We start from the raw sequence: 21,206 nt of genomic DNA, 5'->3' as shown, positions 1-21,206 counted from the left end.
AGAAGGCTGAGGGGGGACCTGGTGACTGTCTATAAACTCACTAGGGGGGACCAGAAGGGTTTGGGAGAGACACTGTTTCCCCTAGCACCCCCTGGCATAACAAGGAATAATGGACACAAATTACTGGAGAGTAGGTTTAGATTAGACATCTGCAAGAACTACTTCACAGTTTGGGCGGCTAGGATCTGGAACCAACTTCCAAGGGAAGTGGTGCTGGCTCCTACCCTGGGGGTCTTCAAGAAGAGGCTTGAATTTGAGTCCAGTTTTTCTCCTGCCCAGGCTGGGGGTCGGACTTGAAGATCTACAAGGTCCCTTCCGACCCAACTTCTATGAGTCTATGATTCTATGAAGTCCAGGAAGGCTGAAAGGCAAAGAAAGAGGTGTATACAGGCTGTGGAAACAGGGGGTAGCTACCAAGGAGGAGTATACCTCCTTGGCTCACACTTGCAGGTATTTAGTTGGGAAGGACAAATCAGGATTAGAATTTAGGCTGGCAACAAAAATTAAGGACACCAAAATTTAAAGACAACAAAAAGTCCTTCAGGTATATAGGGAGCAAAAGGAAGATGCAGGATAACATAGGACCCCTACAGGACAAACTAGGGCAATTGGTGACAAAGAGGGGGACAAAGCCAAGATCTTCAATGAGTTCTTTGCATCTGTATTCCTAGACATAGACCAAGACAAATCTCCCAACTGGATCATAGATAGACACAGGAGGGACACCAGCGCACCAACAGTTAGCTCAGACTTAATGAAGGGGCGCTTGGAGGGGCTGGATGTGTTCAGATCAGCAGGCCTAGATGAATTTCATTCAAGGGTGCTGAAGAAATTGGCCAGCCATAACAGAGCCACTGGCACAGCTGTTCAAACACTCATGGTGACCAGGGTGGTCCCAGAAGACTGAAAAAAGGGCCAATGTGGTCCCTATTTTCAAGAAGGGGAGGAGGGATGAACCATGAAACTATAGGCCAGTTAGTTTCACCTCTATCCTTGGGAAAACTCTGGAAAAAATTATTAAGGATCACATTTGTGGAAGCCCAGGAGGAGAAATAATGCTGAAAGGAAATCGGCACATATTCATTGCAGGTAGATCCTGCCTGACTAACCATGATTCTTTTTATGACCAGGTCACAAAATGCTTAGATACAGAAGTTGATATAGATGTCATCTACCTAGACTTTAAGAAGGCCTTCGATACAGTATTGCATTCTGTTCTCGTAAATAAACTGACAGGCTGTGATGCAGATGATTACACAGTCAGGTGGGTGGCAAAATGACTTAGGGGTCACACCCAGAGAATGGTGGTGGACAGCTGGATATCAGCCTGGAAAGATGTGAGCAGTGGAGTCCCGCAAGGCTTGGTCCTTGGACCGGTGCTATTCAATGTCTTCATCAATGACTTGGACGAGGGCATAGAGAACACCCTGTCCAAGTTTGCAGATGATACCAAATTATGGGGCAAAGTTAACACAGCAGAGAGTAGGGAATGGATCCAGGTGGATCTGGGCAGGTTGGAAAAATGGGCAGAAGGAAATAGGATGCAGTTCAACAAAGACAAGTGAAAAGTGCTGCACCTGGGCAGAAAGAACCACCAACACACTTACAGGCTGGGGGATGACCTTCTCAGCAGCACAGCAGTGGAAAGGGAACTTGGAGTCATAGTTGACTCCAAGATGAACATGGGCCGGCAGTGTGGGGATGCAGTAAGGAAGACCAACCGCACATTGGCAGGCATCCACAGAGCCATCATAAGCAGCAAGGAGGTGATACTCCCCCTCTATGCAGCCCTGGTCAGGCGGCAGTTGGAGTACTGCGTCCAGTTTTGGGTGCTGCACTTCAAGAGGGATGCAGAGACTCTTGAGAGGGTTCAGAGGAGGGCCACTCATATGGTCAGAGGCCTGCAGACAGGGCCTTACAAGGAGAGACTGAGGGACCTAGATCTCTTCAGCCTTCAGAAGGGAAGGCTGAGAGGTGATCTTGTGGCTGCCTATGAATTCATCAGGGGAGGGCAGCAGGGAATAAGAGATGCTATATTTACTAGGGCACCTCCTGGAATAACTAAGAACAATGGCTACAAAGCGACAGGCAGCAGATTTAGGTTGGACATTAGAAAGAACTTCTTAATAGAAAGGATTACCAGAATCTGGAATGGGCCTTCAAGAAAAGTGGTGCTCTCCCCTACCCTTGGTGTTTTCAAGAGGAGACTGGACAATCACCTAGGTGGGGTCATCTGACCCCAGTGCTCTTTCCTGCCCAGGGCAGGGGGTTGGACTCGATGACCAAGTGTGGTCCCTCCTGACCCAAACATCTATGAATCTCTGACTGCAGGGGAGGTTATCTTCCTTACAAGTACAGTTCATCCATTCATATAAGCGTTTTCCTCTTGCAAAATAGCAAGGTGGTTGTTTTTAATGCATGAAAAGACTGCACAAGCAATCATTTTAGAACCGTTTAAAAGTGTGTGTCTAATTTCTTTGAAATGGGTATTTGTACTTTCTTAAAAGACTTCTACTTAAGGTATGCAAATTATATTCTATCACTAAGTGGCACAGTATTATTAATCTGTATTTTCAATTAGAAAAGTTAGGAAAAATATAACCAATATGAGATACAGGAGACTATAAAATGCACAAAATGAACTTTAATACTACTAAGAATTACATAGGACATACTAAGTTTTGTAACAGCTTGTCAGCATCTGAGGCAAAGAATGAACTCCATTACAGATGAGAGGTACCTGAGACATGACATGGAAGTAGCAATGATTGGTGAGTGGTGTGAAACAGAACAGATGAAATGACAGTTGATGACTACGTGGAACACAGGAAGAGCTCTATAATATCTGCTAAACATTGTCCTTGAGTACTAAATCAGCTGACTACCTGATGAGACCATGAATCACAAAAGTGGCTCTGCAACTGTCCAGAGTAAAGATCCAGAGGGCGCTAATTTGATTTTGACAAATAAATCAGTTTCTGTCACCCTAGATTCTGATACCCTAGATTCATAAGGATTTCAATTAAAACACACACAGGCAGGATTTCCATACAAAAACAAAACACACTCACATCAAGTCTCAGTGTGCAAGACATGGAATGCTGGAGTTCTGATTACTAACAACTAACCTCATATTATCTAGTTTGGAATTTCAGGAATTCAGCAAAACCAAGCAGTTCGCATAATTTCCTTGCAAGACCACAAAAAGAGAGAAACAGGATAACTATAAGGTGTTAATCCTACAGTCAAAGTTCAGAAAGCTGAACTTGGCAAGAATTAGATATATCTAGTTTTACTGGATCTTAAAACTAAACAAATGGATGGGCTGGCTTCTCCATTAGAGATGTCAGTGGACTGAAAAAATGGTCTTTCTACCAATCCTTGGTTACTTCAGTTTATAAATACAACTGAAACAAAAGCAGATTAACAAATAATGTTACGTTAATAATAGGTAACTATTTTTCCCTTGATACTTCACTTGATTTCTCATAATGTCAGCAGAAGTCTGGCACAGCTGAGGTTCAGGGCCCACAAATATAAATTGTGGGGGAAAGGGTATGAAACTTGAATTAGTTTTACAAACACAAGAAACAGTCAGAGGTTCACAGAAGTCATACCAGGTATCCATCCCTGATAAAAATATTCCTCACAAGCACTTTAATTCTAATTGGACTGCCCCAGTACATCCTACTTTCCTTCTCAATGACCCTGCATATGTAAAATCTTAAGCAAATTGCTTTCCAGCTTTCCTTTCCCTTCCCTTTATTCCTTTATTGAGACAACAGTCTCTTTCCTCCCACTGGATCCCTATCTAGCCCAGGTTCTTTCATGTGCTTCACTATTGTTTGTTAATTCACAAGCAGCTTGACACCTTCAGGTGCTAGATGTGCTCTTGATTCTTGGACATTAACAGCTGCTTTACTTTAAAGGATGAGCCTAGGGATTTGGTGAAAATATCTGTGCCTCACATTTGCAGCTGGCGTCCACCAAGGTGTTTGTTATATAAATAGAAACAGAAAAGGGCTTGTCAGAACAGATCTCAGGACATCAAGTTAAGGAAAAATGTAAAGGGGAAGGTGCTAGATAGGAAGGAGAAAAAGGTGACAGCTCTGAAAAAGGGTTCTGTGGCTGAACTTAGGGAGACCCTTATATTTTTTTGCTAAGAGCATGTGCTATTTATTCAAGCCCACCTATTTCCAAAAGCATCAGTACTATAAAACAGTGGTTTTAACACTGCAGTCTCTGGAATCTATCAAATGACATTTAAAAGTAGCAGTTAGTCATTAATGAATGCCTTGATGGAGGGATACAAACACCTTATCTCACTTCCTAAAAGATTTTTGCTCCTCACCCTTTCCTTCACATCCACCCAAATGTACACTCTGTCTTTCTGTGGAAGGTGAAGCTTGGGGAAAAATTTATCAAAACTTATTTTCAAATGGACAAAAGATGCCCTTGGAAAGATGAGGAAAAGACAGCTGTCCTCTGAAAGGCTGAGCCTGGTGACTCGAAGAAATGACTGATAATATGCAGCTCACCTTCTTTCCTGGCAGATGGTACAGCTGGAGGGAAGGCAGATTCCCAAGACAGGAATGTATAGGTCAACTGATATTGTGGGAAATGGGTATATTACTTCTAAACTCCATGGGCAATTGTACATGTGACAATACACATAGCAAAAAAGTCATTTTGGTGTGGCTTAATGGCATCACACATTAGATATGTGCCAGTTTTGGGGGTTTTAGGCAAGTTTGCATCGTTGTAAACTAAACTATATCCCAATGTAGTTTAGTTTGCAATGATGCGTTGCAGCTATTAGTCAGCTCGTCCCCTGGCCGTGGGAGAGGTGGGCAGGCTGCACAGAAAAAAATGATAAGTCCCCTCGCTGATATTGGCCTCTGAGTTGCAGAGGTCTGCAGATCTTGCTCTGCAGCAGCAGCACCCCCTGGGAGCCCCCGAGGGGGCTGCTAGTGGGCCGGGTACTGCCCTAGTTCAGAGACAGCACCCGGCCTGATCCAACTCTTCCCTGGGGGGTGCCACTGCCACAGAGGGAAGGACCAGAGCCCCCTGCAGCTCAGGGACCACTTGGCCTGCCAGCAGCTCACCCCCTAGTCACAGGCAGGCTCTGCCAAAAAAAGGAAAAGAGCTTGGCTCCCTCACCATAACATAATGGAAAAATAAAACCCCTAAATTGAAATGCTGGGTTTCTATTAAAAACCCACCATTTCAGTTTAGTGGACACAGAAGACTAAACTCCCACCGTGTGTACAAGTGCCCCAATGAAGCTATGCGGGTGCTTGGGTTGCAGAAGTTAGTGGTCTCAATTTCTTATTCACTTGTGAAAGAAATGAGTCATTGTGTTATATCCCCTCTACTCTGGGATATTTCTACTGTTAGATACATTACAGTTGCCTCTTCAGTGGAAGTCAACAGGAATTGTGAATCCATAGCACAGGTAAAGCTTGGGCTCTAAAGGATCAAGGTTTTAAGCCCATTAAAATCAGTACAAGTCTTTCTATTTGTTTCATTGCTTTGGATCAGACCCCATCTTGTTTTAAAGCCATAATTATCTAATAGATGAAGTGTGCTTGTGTGAAGGAAAAGTTTAAGATGAAAAGGAATTACAGACTGCGTCTCCACAAAATGCTGACTGCTCAGTAGCTCGTTACTACTGCGCAGTAGCATTACATGGCAGGAAGCATGACATGATACTAGTGTGCAGTAGTAATGAGCTACTCCACAGTCAGTGTCACGTAAAAGCCATTTAGCAACATTTATACAAGTATGAAATGACTGTGCAGTAATGACTGTGCAGTCAGTGTCTCATGTAGATGTGGCCACTGGCAAATAAGTCATCAGGAGTGAAAACTAAGGAAATAACTCCAGTCTCTTGTGCACATACAGAATTCTGTAAACTTTTCCACTATCACAATAAATGTGCTTATTAGTACCTAGATGAATAATCTAAATAGCTGTAGTATATGATCACTTATTGACCTTTGAGAAAGCTGTACAGAATGAAAACCAAACTCAGCAGAGCATACAGCCATGAGCCTAAAATAACTACAGAAAAAGAACATTTTAAAAGAGGGAGTATGTAGCACAAGTAAGAAGATACGCACAAACCAAACTTATACAAATGTGGAGGAAATGAAGTATGAAGGAATTTGCATACAAATGATAAAAATGTAAATTGTATCGTCAGGCTCACAGGTAGCTGGCATAATTGCCTAAATAAAGACATAGCACAAGAAATATGTGGGGAGAAGGTGTGAAGGGAAGTCAAGCATGTTATTGTGTTCTGAAAGAGTGAATGACAAAGCTGGGAGACCAACCAAAAATCATTGCAAATGGTCCAGTGACAAGATAAAAGCATGCATTTCAGTAGAGTCAGAACTCTTTAAAAGGTAGAAATAAGATGCTGTTATTGTGTCAGTATGGGAGGCCAACAATAACCTATTTCAACTACTGAGGCTATTATACTATCAGGCTTGCCCTTCTGGCAGAGCCTTTAGCTTGTATGGGCTGCATGTTTGGACTGGATGCCTTATTATTTTGACATCAGTACTGTATGAGGTTTGATGTACCATGCTTGGATGCTTACGATAGACAACTTCCAAATATATTATTATTTGCATTACAACTAAAGCTTTCAATGAGATTGGAGACCTCCGTGGTGGTAGGCACTGTGTAAATACAGAGTTAGAGACAGTCCCTGCTCTGAGGATCTTACAAATAAGTAGACAATCCCTAATTTACAGGTTGGAAACTGAAATAAAGACAGATTAAGTAACTTGCTCAAGGTCACACAGGTTGTTTGTGGCAAATTGCATCTCCTGAGTTCCCATCCAGTGCCTGACAACACAAATCCATCTTTCCTCTCTCAAATATGTAAACAGATATAATGCCTGCCAGTGTGGCAATATGGAGGTGATCTAGGTGTTGCTATATATCTGTAAATATTTATACTATTCTCATTGTTATTCTATGGGAACAATTTATAATCTAAGTTTTATTCACAGTGTTGACGCAGCTTTCCTTTGTGACTTTCACTAAGCAATTTAATTTTGCTGTGCCTCTGCTTGCACTCATGTAACGCAGATAAGAATTCTACTTTACCACATGGGGTTGTTATGACATTTAATGCATTAGTATCTTTAAAGTAGTTTGAAATCCTCTGTTGGAAGGTATGATAGAAAACCAAAGTACTAATATAACATCTGAATTTCAGTCAAACAATATTTGGGATTTGCTTGGTAATAAGAACAATTTATTTCCAGAAGGTAGAATAAATTGGGTTTTTGTTTCAAAGGAAAGCAAGCAACAACAAAAAAAAATTTAAATTTGGAAATGGAAGCCATACATCTTGGAAGATCTTACAGCTGGGGAATAACCAAGGAGGAGAAATTCGGAAAAATTCATGGTTTTGTGTCCATTTGTTGGTATTTGTTTCTCACCCCGGTCTACTTTTATGGAATTAATAGCCACTGTGCACTGATTTTCATCAAAGATTGCTCAACAAACAATTTATTTGAACATATAATAGCAGCAGCAGCTGTCAACTATAGCAACTCAGCTAGACAAAAAGTCTGATTTCAGGTGCAAAAATTTTGTGCAGATTCAGTTTCCAAGACACCCATTAAACAAAATGTCAATCATCCACTGTGACATTTTTGCTGTTCCATCAAAATGATGTCATCCCAACTAGGAGTGTACAAAGCAGTCCCTGTTCGATTCGGATTCGGCCCGAATCAGGGACAGTGATTCGATTAATTGATTTGGATCACTGTCCCTGATTCGATTTGATCGAATCTGAAGATTCGATGCTGTTTCAGAGAATCAGCAATTCGGCCACAGATATAGCTTTAAATTTTTTTTCTACATACCTCGAGGTACCAGCACAGCTTGTGAATGCTGTGATGCTGGGATGCATAGAGCGTCCCACAGGAGCACAGGGGGCCGGCCTTCTATGTGCTTGGCGGCAAACCCAGAAGTGGACCAGAAGCATTTCCAGTCCACTTCTGGGTCCACCAGGGAGTGTGCTTGGGGAGCCCCCCAGTGCCCTCCCAGCTCAGTGATCAGCCACAGGGGGGCCCCAGGTGCCCCCCTCAGACCCAGGAGGCACCAGTCCCTGAGCCAAAGGAGGTAACAGGGGGGCCCCTCAGCACACTCCCTGGCGGACCCAGAAGTGCTTCTAGTCCACTTCCAGGTCTGCTGCTGAGTGTGCTGGGGAGCATCCCGCACTTCTGTGGGACACTCCACATGCCCCAACATCACAGCGTTCATGAGCCACCTGGTACCTAGAAGTATGTAGAAAAAACATTTAAAGCTGTTTCTATGTCCAAATCTCCGAATCTCTCCAAATCAATTTGGAGGGTTCCAGTTAGAATTGGAGAGATTAAAGGGTCCTCTGATCCAATTCGGATTTGGAGATTTGGCCACTGAATCAAGCCGAATCTCTGCCAAATTGAATCAGGGACCAAAGCTTTGCACAGCCCTAATCCCAACCCCTTTCAGTCATTGCATCACAAAGGAACATCAAAATGAGACAAATGGAAGATGAGCATGGACAAAGAGATTATTGGCAGTAAGGAATTTACACCACATGATTTCAAAGAAACCAACCAAATACTTACAAAGTGCCCATTGGCTACTAAGCAAGCTAACTTATTTGATTCAAGACTGCATGTGAAGAAGAAAGAAAAATCTCAGAATATCTGAAAATAACTACCCCAGAACCCAAAATTTTTCAAGAAACATCAAACCCTTGATGCTAACATGAATCTTTCTTGTGATCAGATAATACCTGACTTACATGTACAACTGCTGAAAAACAGTGCATCTGTTGATACCTAGCTTTGGACTCCCCACTAACTAATTAGAGAGACTCAGAAATCTTGAACAATCTCAAAAACATTGACACACAACTGAGATGTGGTTTTCATTTCTCTAATGGTTTTGTTGCAGATCATGACCTGCAAATAACTGAACATAAAAAACCCTTAGTTAAGTTCACTATTAAATGGGGTTGACAAATATTTGTTCCTTAAAAGTGTTTCTATAGTGTCTAATAAAGATATCATAAGTAATAATTTACTGCATTTTCAAAACATCTTAGGACCCCTGGTAATATTGAGGGATTTCTAGGACTCATTTTAAGGTGGTTTACCTGGAAACTTCACTTGAGCAAGACACAGCTTAAGTATGTTCCCATCTATGACTGAAAATATACTATATTTTCCATTGACAAATGGTTAAAGAAATAGTGCAAAAAGACTGAAACAGTCCTAACTGTAAGAACATTGTGGAGTAAAAGTTATTTTTCTTACACTCTGGATTAGGAATGGTCATGCCTTAGACAGCAATCATAGCAGTTCTAATCCAACATAGGCTCTCCTGCCCCTGTTCCTACCCTATCTAGTAGGTGTCACCTTCATCATGAGGTGCCTCACTAGAACTGAAAAAACCATAAAGAGAGAATTTTAAAAGAAGGAATGAGCATACATATGCTAAACAACATTACTTCTGAAGATGGGTGTGTACATAAAAGTATTAACCTAAATAACTAAAACCTATTGCTACAAGAATAGATGGGTGCAAACTACTTCTAAGGTTTTAACCCCTGAGCATTTTTTGGAGCTTCATCATCTGTTCTGAAATTTTTGTCTAGTTCTTCCAACTACAGTAGCCCCCCAAAAAATCAGAGCCCCTGATCTGGTGGGGAGGGGGGAAGGGAAGGGTAACTGAGTATCTGGGCCAAATTTTGGTTCTCTGATAATAACAAGATGCCATTTTAATGCATCGTACTGCAGAGGGACTATAACACACAAGAAGCAGGCAAACCACTTAGATGCCTATTCTGCCTTCAGTAAGTGTAGGAGTTATGCAGCTTTACTTTCTATGCAAGGAGAAGGGCATAGACTTAAACTTTATGTTTTTTACGATAGGAAATAAATCTCAGGGAATAGCATCAACAACTAAATTCTGGTCTTGAAAGCACTTATGCCTCATGATTTCTAAGGGGTTGGTGATGCAAAACAAGCCCAACCTGATTAGCTTTATGGTCAGTTCAAGAACTTGAAGGCTCTGACCTACTGGGAGAAAGGCAATTACTTGAATATGAAATACAGACACCCGGACTACAGTCCAGGTTTTGTAACACCTCTGTATGGGGGTTGCAGGTTAGAGGTCCAGCTGAGTTAGGCTCTGTTGCTGCCACCCACTGTCAGCAAGGCTTAAGAGTATCCCATGTCAGCAGTGGATTTCAGTAACAAATGCAGTTAAAATGGTGCTCAGTTTGGTTTAGCTGCAATTGTAGCCAACTTCAAACCACAGTTAATGCCTTTTTGGACACCCAGTGCCTTTGAAATCATCCAGGGAGTAGGAAGCTTCACAGAGGGAATCTCCCTCTTAAAAAATAATAAAGCAAACTTATTTACATATTTTAATTGCTTACCCATGGTCCTGAAGAGCAGGAATGGGAACAAGGAAGTGCCCTTCACTCCCCAGGACTCCCAGCCTGACGCCAAGGGAGCAGCAGAAGTGACAGGTGGGAAGGGGCTCCTTATTCTCTGACCTGTTCCTAGTGGCAACATGTAGAGGGTGCACATGCATCCCCTGAGGTCGCTGGTGCCCCTCCCGACAGGCAGCATTCCCCACTTGAGTGATGGGTGGGGGGAGGCAGGAGCGCTGGTGCTCCCCTGAGGGAGTCGGCCGGGGTGTGGGGGTGCTAGGAGAAGTGCTGCTGGCCCTTCCAGGCGTGTCCCTGACTTTTCCAGGCGCGCCGCTGGCACTTCCAGATCAGCACATGTGACCCATGGGGGGACCCCCCCCCCCACAGTCGGCACAATCAGCACAGGGGGACCCCCTCCCCCCGGTCACTGACTGGCCACTGGGAAGACAAGTGCCCCTGCAACTCAGGATGCACCAGTGGGCTTGGGGGTCACAGCCACTGACCTCCTGCCTCCCTATCATCAACTTTTTCTCCCATTCTTGTGATCCTTTGGAGGACACCCCCAGTCCTTCAAACACTAGGTAGCTGATCAGAAGACCCACACCTGGGTTCATCTCCTAGCCTCCATATGGGAGAAGTCCTGTTCTTGAGGACTGAACCAAATGGGAGATGGTGAATGTGGCTGAAGGAGATTTGGCAACCAACTAAGATCTCTTGAGGTTTTATGGTTTGGTTGCCCACCCTACTGAACCTATTAGGGTATGGAGGAACAGAGCTCCTCTCCAGAAGATTTTGGGACCCTTATTTTTAAATCTGAGCCAAATGTAACAATCTTTGTTATGAAAAAGTTAAAGTTACAGGTACATTTCAGTGATGTGAGTGCTTGAAATGTAGAATTCAATTTGCAATCCTCAAACAAATGATCAAGAAGACTTTACCTTTGGCTGCATAGAAGCCTACCCTCCTCCATTCTTTACATGTACTGGTAGTTCCACAAATCTGCATCACAGAACACAGGTTTTATATATAAACTGTCTCATACAACCTTTTGTCTGATACTGAATGAGAACACTTTTTGTCACATTACTTATCTTTGCTCTTCTCACACAAATTCTTTAATATGAATATGAAGTTTGCAAATGAAGAGATGTCAAAAGACACTTGGAAAAGAGGAGTTTATGCTGCATCATCCTTAGCTTGTGGGTATCTATAGACACCTGTAGTGCTCCAAATGAAAGACAAACACCTGACTTCATTCTGGACAGAGTTGAGAATAATGGTTTAAAAACAACCCAAAGTAACTGCTGTTAAATGGCCACCTCATCAGTTTGGGATGCCCCATTGAGCTGAAATATAGCAGAACACAATATATTTAATGGTATTTTCCAGATTCTTACCTACTAGATCCTAGCCGGCCAGGTACAGTGAGCATTTGGGATACATTATCAGAGGGTAGCTGCAGAGGAGGGTGACTTGTCTCTTCTGCTGGAGCCTCACCTTGGGCGTCCGCATCCTTGATGCTGACAGTGGGGTAGGTAATTGATGCTGGCCCTTGGAAAAAAAAGAAACATATAAAATGAATCAGAAAAGGAAAAAGGAAACATTTGCAACATGTTTTTTGGCTCAGCATCAATATTAGTCAACCCACAGCCATCAACTTCCAGGCTTCATTTGTGCCTCTACTTATTTATATTAAAAGAACATTCAGTTTGGAAAAACTCCATAAAATTCATAGATGAGGTCTGGGCTGCTCTAAGGATGGTTTAGAAAGAAAGATGTATTAAGCTAGTTATTCGGTAGGTGTAAATCAGCATGTGTCCATTGAGTTCAGTGTCCTCCCACCTGAGAATCTGGCCTATGAAGCACAAGAAACTGAGTTAACATCTCTCAATATTGTCTTCAGTGGAGATCTGTATCATAAAAACCAACATCTCCTTGTGTGTTTAACTTACTTTGTTTATTTATCTGTCACACAAGAGACCACAATGAACCCTTGTTTATATTTTTGCATGAGTTTATTCATTTCTTTTTTTTTTTTTAACAGATAAGCAAAAAAGCCTGAAAATGCATGGGTGCTTTTCTTACACTCTCAGACTTTGCAAATATTTTTTTCTTTTAAACAAATTGAATAATTTGCTCTACACTATGGAAAAATATATTCTGAAGTCACTACGACTATCAGTGTCATAAGTAAAGTTTCTTACATCAGTGTGTACATACATGAACCCATAAAGTTTCCTAATAGGTGCGACACCATAATTGCATCACCTCAGTATGGATTTCAAATTACATCACAGCACACACTTATACCACACAAGGAAATATTTAAATGATAACCTGACAGGGTCTCCCTTTTTATGAGGTGATAACTACTTCCTGGGCTAAATAAAGGTAATGGCTGAAGGCTGAGATAATAAAGAGAAAATAAACTCAAAGGCCAAGAAACTACGTAATTGAAAAATAAAGTTCAGCTTGGATTCTAGAGCGTGTGTAGATGAAACAGGGGCCTTAAATTGAAGCAGTGGGTTTTAAAAAACACCACTTCCATTTAAGGCTGATTAAACCCTGTGTCATACACACACCCCACTGACTTACCTGCCTATCCAACAGGGAGGGGAAGGCAAGCTGCCAGCGGGTAGCGCATTCCCTGGGCTGTGGAGGGGCTGGTGCTTCCCTCTGTGGCAGTGACGCCCTTCCCCCGTGCCAGGCGGCACCTGCCCACAGGCACCTGGCTCAGGTGGTCCCAGGCACTGCAGCCATGGAGGGAAGCACCAGCCCCCCGCACAACTCAGGCAGGCAGGCTTGGGGGGGGTGGGAATCAGGCTTGCCACTTCTCTTGGGCGGAGCTGCTTTCCCGGAAGGAGTTTTAGTTTGCTGCGCCCCAAGTCATTTAAGGTGCATTATACCATCGAATTTCCTGCAGCGGCTGGAATTAATGCACAATACACTTCAGAGGCATGCAAACACTGACACCATTAAAGCAGTGCAAAAGCATTTAGCCAGCTTTAAAGTGCCATGCACACGTCCCTCATTTTGTCTACACACAGCTCTAATGTCTAGTATCCCCACATTCTGACTGGCTGAGGCACTTACTCTCATTATGATATGTAAAATCACAGCCCATGAGTAAGTCTTTGATATTTTCATTTACAGAGGGTGAAACTCACCCCTGAGCAGGTAACTGTGCACCACTTACACTGGGTGAACTGCCTTCGCACAGGGCAAGAGTCACCAAAAGGTATAAAAGCATTCACAGACACACACACTCCAAACCCTTGTTGATTACTATATGACTGAGTTGGCTGAGTGGGACAAAGCAAACACACACAACAGAGAACATTAGAATGACATTAAGAGGCAAATTCTGCCATACTTAATCAGACAGAAATGTATTAATGTGGTTCTAACAAATCCAGCCCAGGAAGATTAGAAAAGCACCAATTCACATTTGTGGACTAAACTGTTTATAAGAGGAAACAAGACTCCACTTTTCCATTCCCTCGCTCTCACTGATTAGCAAGAGAGTTCATGCATAATAGAGATGTACTCCTTTACCTGAAGGTTTTCTTTTGGGATTATTTAGCAGGGAGAGTGTTTTACTTCCAACCCAGACATCCCCAAAATGCACTTTGAAACCACAGTCATTCTAATACAGTGCGTTAACACAAAATACGTTCCATATTAAAAAGCTGGTTCTTATTGTATCGCTATGTTGCAATAGAAGAACATGGTTAAGGAAGAGGGAAAAAAATAGCAACAGAAAGGATGCACAGAGATCAAGGCCCCCACACAAAGCAGTGCAAGCACATCACAAAAGCCATAGGTTCTACTACCCAAGGGACGAGGAGGGGGCTGTTCCTCTCTCAAAAAATTGGGGTTCACCACACCAGCCTTTCCCTTTCTGGTGATGAGGATGGGGATGCGTGAGGTGGTGGAAGATTGGTAGCTGGGAACATTGGGTAACTGCTCTACTATGCTTTGGGAGAAAGGGGAGGAGCTTCTGCGATCAGGTGGCTTGTCATGCACCAGGCGGTTTAACTCAACGTCTTTGGCTTGCTTGGACATGGTGCTAGGAGCCTAGGCACTTCAAGCAAGGGACAGCGCATCTGAAGCTGCAACAAGAAACACAGAATCATATGAGAGAGTGCTGCTTAGTCAATAAGAAATACAATGCTCAGATGAGCTTTGTTTCAGTACTCACAAGTGTGGAGTGTGGTGGCAGAGTGATTACAAAGTCCCACTAGGGCCCCAGAGGGTCCAACTGGAGAATCACTTCAAGCTTATGCCGAAGGCCCTCCCCAACTGACCCAGCTGTAAATGGATACCTGGCCATTTTGGCTGAGTAATCTAGGGCAGGTGCTAGTGATGATAGCCACAGCACTCCCTGGTGTGCCACTGGCATACTTTAACCACACTAACCTGATAGGCCACTAGGCTCTGATGAATCTCTGGCCTTTTGCACTCTCAGATGTGAAAGATAACACCACCAGGAGAGTTGCATCTTACCAGGCTGGGCCTGCATCCTGACATTCAGCATCCTCCTGTTTCACTACTGAGGCTCTTCTCCACAAAGACTGATGGACAGAATCAGGCATGGTTTTGTGACTGTGTTCACAGCATTGACAATTGACAAGCAAGGAATCAGGCTGTCCAACCACACACATTTCTCTTGTGACTCAAACAATGCTTTCCGGAAGTGAGAGGGTAAGTAACATCTTCCATGGCTTTAATTGTTCTGCCTGCCCCCAAACTTACAGTTTTCACTTTAAGGCTGCTTCTAATCTAGTCTCTCATTTATAAATTCTGCAAAATATGAAATGCCCAGTCTCCAAACTACAAACCATAATGGAAAATGAGTTGTGTTAGTCCAGAGATCAGACATACACCTTCCTTCTTATAATCGAATGGAAATTGATCCTTCCCACAGATAAGTGGAGGCCTAGTGTTTAAAAGAAAAATCATGGGACAATTTGGCAAAAACGTCTATAAATTCTAGATACTTCTATTTTTGGGTGCCCACTGAGGACACTGACAACTGCTATCAGCTCTCTCTTTCTCAGTAAGTTAGGGCAATATGAGAGCTGCTGTAATCTGCATCAACTGACAACAGTCCACAAAAGACTGCTTGCCAATTTTGGATAGTTGAGCACAGCACGTTCTAGCCAAGCTTACTTCCTGCCCCAACATCTGTTCCAGGGTCTATGCAGGGATGACATGCCAGTTCTGGTCCCAGTGCAGACTCCCTCACACAGCTGGAATCCCAAGCAAGGGAGATCAAGTCAGGTTCTCCTATTCAGGCTGCTAAGGGGACCAAATGGAAAGGGGACCAAAGAAAACTTGCACCCACAGTTCATGTAGGGGCTAATCGCTACTGGGCATGAATGCTGATTGCTTCTGATTTTGTGTAGAAAGGAGAGTTTAGGAGAATTATACGAGAATATCCTTTGGGAAAATTTTATCTAAATGCAAAAGCCCCTTGTAAGATTTGCAGATCTTACTGCAAGGCGTATGTGCAACTTAAGCAATATATTTCATAGACATCAGGGCTGGAAGGGACCTCGGGAGATCATCGAGTCCAGCCCCCTGCACTAAGTGCTTCTGAGTTCTACCCACAGAAAATACACATCTGTTGACCCATAGCATTGTTGCTGAATTGTCAGGTTTGTGCTATCATTATAATAATAATGTAATATTAAGCATATCTGCAAGAACACACTGAGCAGTTAAAAGCAACTCTCAGAAATGAAACAAGGCTACGGGTCAAATCATCCTTTGACTATTTCCAGAGACCTTGAAGAAGCTGTACTAGAAATAAACACAGACCTTTGAATTAAGTTCCCATTAAATTCCACTTCTAATTTTTATTCAGTCATTCCTAAAAGTTTAAATTAAAATACATTTTACAAAACAAGTTATTCCCCAAATCGAATGAGGGAACAGAGAAAAAAAAAAACTTTTCCCCTTCTCCATTTCTCCCTCAGCTGAAGAACAACTTCCTACATCATGAGAGAGATTATTTTAATTAAGAAAATTAACTGCTGCCTAACTCTCACCTTCCATATCTGGGTATTACTGATGGCAACTCTGCCACTGTTTCTCCCATAAGATGCTTTAAATGAGGTAAGAGAAATTTCAGAAAGCAGGCCCATCACACACAAGAATCACATTGAATAAGAATTCTAAAAGGCGAGTTTTCCTCTGATGAGGTATCTCACTGTCCTTTTTTGGTTGCTAGAAACTGACTGCCATTATGTGTTATATATGGTACCTTCAGTATCTGTTCCAGCAGGCTCCAATTCAGGTTCTACTTGCACTTCTTCCACCTATACAAAACAATCAGTCCACTGTAAAAACATCCCATTCCCTTACCAAAGTAAAACAGAAAAGCAGTATTTTATACAGGCTGAAATCTAATGCAGCTTTAGTAGCAAACTGGAAGTTAATATTACTAGAATATTTCAGAACCTTTCCCTCTGTCAGGTAAAAAAAGACAGAGATGATCTAACATTATCATAACAGCTGTAGGCTATTTCACTAGAGAAGTCGTAGACTAATTCATTCATTGTAGCGAAAAGACTTCAAGGGAAAGACATGTCAGGAGATTTGCCTGCACACACACTTTTCATTATTTTTTCACAGCAACTGTAACCAAAATTGGCCACACTGGAAATACTGATGCCATTTGATGAGTATGAAGTTTACCATGTCACTTCCACAGGATTTGCACACAGTGCTATCTATGCATTCTGCTCTAACCTTTATGATGTTACTTTTTTTATTTCTCCCAGTAGGACAGTATGTGGGGCCACTGTTGTTTTATACAGAGAACATTCTGACTACTTACTTCCAGTTTAATGCACAGAAACGGTCCATCTCCCACATTTGTTTTCCCACACTGCCTTATGTCTAAGTTCTACTCAAAGCTCACCATGGAGCAGTACACTCCTAAGTACTGATATTGTGAAATTAAGCGACTTTCCTAACATCACTGAAGTGACTGAGAAAACTGAACAAAGGACATATAAGTTAGCCTGGTGCCATGAATATGACTTGGGTCTTGTTTTTCTTGACTACTTAATTGCAGAGATAATACAAGGATCTCCCACATTTCTGGTGCTGCAGAATGCAATGCAAGTGCTAAATGAGAATGCAATGACACCAAAGATCCAACTTCTAACACAGAAGAAATTCCTGGATACTTTACAGGCTGAGACACATCATGGAGACAGCCCTACCAACCAATTAAAAAAGACTTCCTCAAGGCAATGGATAGAGTTTGTATCTCAGCATTCATTTCACTGTAACTCTTTGGAACTTTTAGCACAGTCACTCAACAATGTACTGATGACTATATTTGCTGAAGTAGATCATTTTGTATTAAAGTGGCTGAATTCATTCCCATTTGAAAGGACCCAGATAGTTATAATGGACAATTACTCCAAAAGCCTTTAAAGCAGGGGTGTGCAATTATTTTGGTTGGATGACTGCTTAACAACTTTTGGTGAGCTGTCAAGGGCTGCAAGGGTGGCCCCACTCCTTGACAGGTGCCCCACTGCCTGGTCACAATCTTGGGACCAGAAGTCCTGCCCCTAAGACCTGACCTTTGCCAATATAAGTCCCTCCCCTTGCCCCTGGAAGTACTCCTTTTGGGAAGGGGGTTTGCTATCTTGGAACCAGAAAAAAACAAATCATATACTAAAAATCAAACATCTGCTATAATATATTTTAACTGTATTTAAAAAAAAGTGTTTTCCTGATTTATGTATGTTGGCTTAGTGTATATAAAGGCAATTGCATAATAGCTCAAATAAAGTCCTGCATAATACTTCAAAATAAAGTCCTGCTCTTATACATTGTGTGTGGGGGAGTGTGGCGTGTGGCTAGGGGGTGTGTGTGTGTAGGGGGGTGAGCTGAGGATGAGGTATAGGTGTGGGGTGTCGGTGTGGGGTTTGTGGGGAGAGTGGATATGGGGCTTGTGGCGGAATGTGGGTATGGTAGGGTGTCCGTGTGAGCCCTCTGCCACATGCCCCCCACATGCTGCACAGCCCCCGCCACCAGTGGCAGCAGCAACAGGTGGTAGGGTTTGGGGTGCTTATGGCCCACAGCAGGCAGAGCACCCTTGGCAGGACTGAACAGACACTTGTTCCCTATACAAGGGGCAGCAGCCAGAGAGGTTATTTGAGTCACCGCGTCACAGTAATTCAGCTACGTTTCCCTGCAGAGTCCTTTCTTAACATAAACCAAATTACCGTGTCTCCACAGGGATAATCCTTCAACTGTTTCTGACTGTGGTGATCTCAATCTGAGCACCTGAATTACAAGGAAAAGATACATTTTCCTACCTTTATCAATGGGTCTTTGACCTCAGTCACTTGCTCTTCTTCTATTTGGTAAACATCTGGAGCATCATTGAACTCAATTGGCTGGTTATCTTCTGGCTGGCAAACATCTGGAGCAACACTGAACTCAAGTGGCTGGTCATGTTCTAGCTGGCAAACATCTGAAGCAACACTGAACTCAAGTGGCTGGTCATGTTCTAGCTGGCAAACATCTGAAGCAGCAGCGCTGAACTCAATCACTTGTTCTTCTTCTATATGGTAACTATCTGGAGCAGCTACTGCAAAAGAATGCTCACCCACGTCCTCATTAAAAATAATACAAGAGTGAGGCAGAAATCTATAGAAAGCAAAATAAAGGTAGTGAAATATTACAGGAAGCGTGCTGTAGACACAGGTCATCATAGCACTGTGTATCTACCCACTGGGCAAAGATTTTTAAATGTCAAAGTTGAAAAGCCATTGCTTTACTGAATCCTGCTTATAGACCAGAAAGGATATGCAAGTATACCCCAGATGTAGGCAGTGGAATTGAGGGGCTGAGTCTTAGGGCCCAGACAGGTAGGACATTTATGCTGGTATAGTTTGTATGTTTTGTATATCAGGGTAAATTTATATCAGTGTCCAGAGCAGACAGAGGAACAGCCAGATTTCAGTACAGTAGACCCTATACTGCTGTCGCTGTACCCACCACAGGGAGTAACCCATGGACACGTGACCCCTGCACTGCCATAAACTTATGCCAGATTTTTAACCAAATCTTTCAAGGGTAAATTCTACATCAGATCTAGGGCAGTTACCACAGTATAGGCATTTATGTCATCTCTGCACTTCTTGTTTATATCTGTGTAAAGTAAGTTACAGCATTGTAAGTCTGTCTTATGTACAGGCTCTTATTAATTGCTGTTGTTAAAAGCAACCAAAACCCATTTAGCAAATTGGAAAGCCTTCTCTACACATAAGGACTATTAATTGTTTACTGCACCTGTTTCCTGGCACAAACATGCAGCCTTTTACTAGAAATAGATCAACCTTGGTTTAACATATGAGCTATAAAGTTAACTACCATGATTGAGGAGACTGACTTAAAATGTTGGAAAAAATATTAACTGGTCAAAGTAATATAAACTATGCAAGTCATGAGCAGGAAAATGAATGTGCCTTGCTAAATATTTCTAATTTAATTAGGAACCACCAAACAAAAAGCTGGAAGCCAAATGTTCCAGCAGCAAGACCTGCAAATATCACCCCATGTTTGTGTGGTGAAACTAGTAAGATGGCAAGTGCTGCTTATTTTCTGTTCTCAAAGGCCAACTTCAGCACCCAAATACAGAATCTGCAAGTCCTAATCTACTATCCATTGTTGACAAACAGGGCTCACAAGATAGATATTATTGCTTTAACAGGACTTTAATGAGAAAAAAATGGTCCCTTGGTGCTTGGTGATCATTTTTCTTAATGTTTCTATAGCTTTAATAAACAAATTACCCTGGAATCAGTTGCTACTTGGAGGAGAAGGAGAAGAATGAAGAAAAGACATCAGAAAATAGCTGAGTATTTGAAAACCTAAAAGTCACGCTATCGCATCTGAGAATAAATGTTCTCACTGCATTGAGTGAAAAAATGTTACTTCACAGGACTTTTCTTGTATCTTTTGATTTATTAGAAACTCTCCCCAAACCCAATCTCAACTCTTTTCATCCTATGTTAGGCAACACAACCATCCTCTCTCTCTCTTTTCCAGTAAAAATCCCAATACATTGAGTGTTGAAACAATATCTCAATTACCATAACTGAAATTATTATAAACTGAAACTAAAAACCCCAGAGAGGATTACAGAAGCATAGAAAGCTCAGTAAATTACAGCACAGTAGAAATTAAAAGCGGGTTTTGACACAATAATCAGCAAAAAGATTAAACACTGATCAATCATGCATTTTCTGCTTCCATCTGAGAATCTGGGCATTCTGTTTTTTTAGGCAGAAGGCAGAGTACAGCATTTTGATGCTAGTATATGACATTCTAAATGTTTACAAGCAAGTGAAACCAAAGTAAATTAATCAATTAGACAAAAACACTTCCTAAGCACTGGTTAGCCCAAAGATACTATTTCTAATGGGTATGGGCATCTCAGTAATTTTCTCCAATAGAAAAATGATTTTAAAATTCACCTACTTGTATTAAAGTATATTTGCAGATACAGCACACAATCTCATCTTTAAACCCAGCTTCATAATATTCATAACGCTCCTGAATACATTTAGTTAACATACATGTTTTTAAATAACCGGGAACCACTTTGAAACCAAGATTTTTCTCCCTCGTTTTTGAAGTCTACAGATTAGCTGCAAATCCTGTTTTCTGTTAATCGGATTGAGCTGCTGTGTGGACAGCTTCTCAGAACCCCCTCTGGAAA

The 21,206-nt window shown here is 42.1% G+C and overlaps 1 protein-coding gene across 5 annotated transcripts in view; it reads right to left on the bottom strand.

Moving 5' to 3' along the window:
• The window catches only part of CNGB1 (cyclic nucleotide gated channel beta 1), a 119,579-nt gene that overhangs the window by 40,895 nt on the left and 57,478 nt on the right, over positions 1 to 21,206 (bottom strand). For all 5 annotated transcript variants that reach the window (XM_019535482.1, XM_019535484.1, XM_019535483.1 and 2 more), the window contains 3 exons: positions 18,796 to 19,129; positions 16,722 to 16,776; positions 11,851 to 12,004 (listed from right to left, as the gene is read on the bottom strand). In XM_019535482.1, the coding sequence (XP_019391027.1) occupies positions 11,851 to 12,004; positions 16,722 to 16,776; positions 18,796 to 19,129 (543 nt within the window). The remainder of the gene's footprint in view (positions 1 to 11,850; positions 12,005 to 16,721; positions 16,777 to 18,795; positions 19,130 to 21,206) is intronic.

This window comes from Crocodylus porosus, unplaced genomic scaffold (genome assembly GCF_001723895.1).
Source record: "Crocodylus porosus isolate Cpor-Errol unplaced genomic scaffold, CroPor_comp1, whole genome shotgun sequence".
NCBI classification, from domain to species: domain Eukaryota; kingdom Metazoa; phylum Chordata; order Crocodylia; family Crocodylidae; genus Crocodylus; species Crocodylus porosus.
This window is presented reverse-complemented; position numbering and strand designations above follow the sequence as displayed.